At 48.4% G+C, this 1918-nt stretch overlaps 1 protein-coding gene across 2 annotated transcripts in view; it reads right to left on the bottom strand.

The window, feature by feature from the left end:
• Positions 1-58: 58 nt before the first annotated feature.
• The window catches only part of LOC109288491 (F-actin-capping protein subunit alpha-1-like), a 60731-nt gene continuing 58871 nt past the window's right edge, over positions 59-1918 (bottom strand). For both annotated transcript variants that reach the window (XM_019504042.1, XM_019504041.1), the window contains exon 2: positions 59-999. In XM_019504042.1, the coding sequence (XP_019359587.1) occupies positions 95-964 (870 nt within the window). In that variant the 5' untranslated portion in view covers positions 965-999 and the 3' untranslated portion in view covers positions 59-94. The remainder of the gene's footprint in view (positions 1000-1918) is intronic.

Genomic DNA, 1918 nt, shown 5'->3' with positions numbered 1-1918 from the left:
TCACTTTTCTTTATTGGTTTTTAAGAGTATTTAGACCTTGCTCCCATCTCTAGCCACGTTATCATTTTATTCAGACGCTGCAAGCAGTAATCTTTCAACGAACAGCGGGAGCCTCCACAATCCTCGCTGTTACCATTTTCTCCCAGTCAATAGTGCTGTGGGTGATGGGCAGCTGTCTCCGGAAAGCCTTCAGGTGGGAATCATTCATCTTTTGGTATTCTTCTGCCAGCCCAGCCTGGAGCTGGTTGTCTGCTTTCTCTACCAGCTTCACAAAGTCCTGGGCAGTCTGAGCTTCACTGGTGATGGGCAGAGTCCCACTTACTTCCTTGCACACTGTCAAATGGATATTGCCATCCTCAAAGTAGTGAGCATGGACATCGATGGTCCCAGTCACCTGGGCGGACGTGGAAGTGGGAGTCAGGCCGACAGTCCATTCGGATTTCCAAAGGCCATTCCAGAAAGCAGAGGGTCTGTTCAGGTGACCCTCAATGCAGGCCACAAGGATTTTCCGGACAGCTGTGTCTTTGATGAAGACACTGCAAAGTCCTTCAGCATAGTGGCTGCTGACATATACGTTTAGAGCCTCATAAAGGGCCCTTCTCCACATTTCACCTTTTTTATCCTCTTGGGCATGAGCCTGGAAGTCACTTGCTTGCTTTCTCAGATGGTCAAATTTGAAGGAGACTTGTTTCTGGGGGTCAAGGAAGCGATTTTCCTGGAGCTCATTGTGGCGGGTCAGCAGCACCTCACACTCCTCCTCCCTGACGGGGGTGAAGTAGACCTTGTTGTGCAGGGCCCAGAGGCAAGCAGCTTCCCGCGACATCAGGCTATCGTCATCCACCAGCAAGCGGAGGTCATTGAAAACCTCGTTGAACTCTTCAGGTGGAGCTTGCTTCAAGAGATTTCGCATCACCTGCAGCTTCTCTTCTCTGGTCAGGAGATGGCTTTTGGGCATTCGCTGCATCGGGGCAAGGCTGGAGGATCCCAGGTGCCCCACACCTGAAAGGAAGGCAAAGCAAAAGGGAATGACAACTGCTTTCTTTCCAAGCAACAGAGGCCTCCAAACTTTGCTTAATGGAGGACTCCATAGGCAACTTACTACACACACCAGTGATGGAGCAGATTGCTTTTATGTCAAACACAAAGCTACTGTCTATGGGATACCACCCCCATCCTGCAGATCTTTTATCTACAGCAACCAGCCAACAGTGCTTCCATAATCCCACTGAAATCATAGATGTCTCTGTCTTCTTATGAACCCACCCTTCCTCCATCCTCTAACCATGGCTAATCCTGAGATGTGGCTTAGCAGTTATGGGGGTATTCTGAAGGTCACCCACAGTGTGGGACTATCTGAATAGTGCATTAACTGTATTAGCATCTGTTTCTTGTTAGCATATGTCATTCACAGACCAGTAGTTACTGATAAGCTGTGGACAGAAGCGACCCATCTCTTTGGGGAGTCCTAAAATTTTAATCTAACTGGATATGATCCCTGAACAGGGTGAACTTTGTTTCATAATAGTAATTATGATATTGAGGGATTCTGCCAAGAAACTGCTTTCCCAACACCTAACCCCTGCTCATCTCCATCAGTGGTTTTGAGGGCTATTTCAGTCCCCAACCCAGTGGGCAACCCATGAACTTACCAAACACAATGGCTTTTGGGGATGCCATCTTGTGCTAAGTGCACTAGCTTGCTCCCAGGAAAACTCTTTCCACACTGATGTTGCCAGGCCTGCATCAAAGGTGCAATCTCAGCCTGATAACTTGACAGCATTGTGGCTTCAGCCACTGTCTACAGGAGATGACTATTGACAAATGGACCTTTTTGCTTATTCACAGCCAGCATCTGTTTTGAAGCTTTCAGGAGGACAGGTGATGCACCAGCCTGAGATGCATCACAGCCAGCATTGCC

The sequence above is a fragment of the Gavialis gangeticus genome, unplaced genomic scaffold, assembly GCF_001723915.1.
Source record: "Gavialis gangeticus isolate Ggan-Ray unplaced genomic scaffold, GavGan_comp1, whole genome shotgun sequence".
NCBI classification, from domain to species: domain Eukaryota; kingdom Metazoa; phylum Chordata; order Crocodylia; family Gavialidae; genus Gavialis; species Gavialis gangeticus.
The sequence above is the reverse complement of the archived record's forward strand: the minus strand, read 5'-3'. Positions and strand labels throughout refer to the sequence as shown.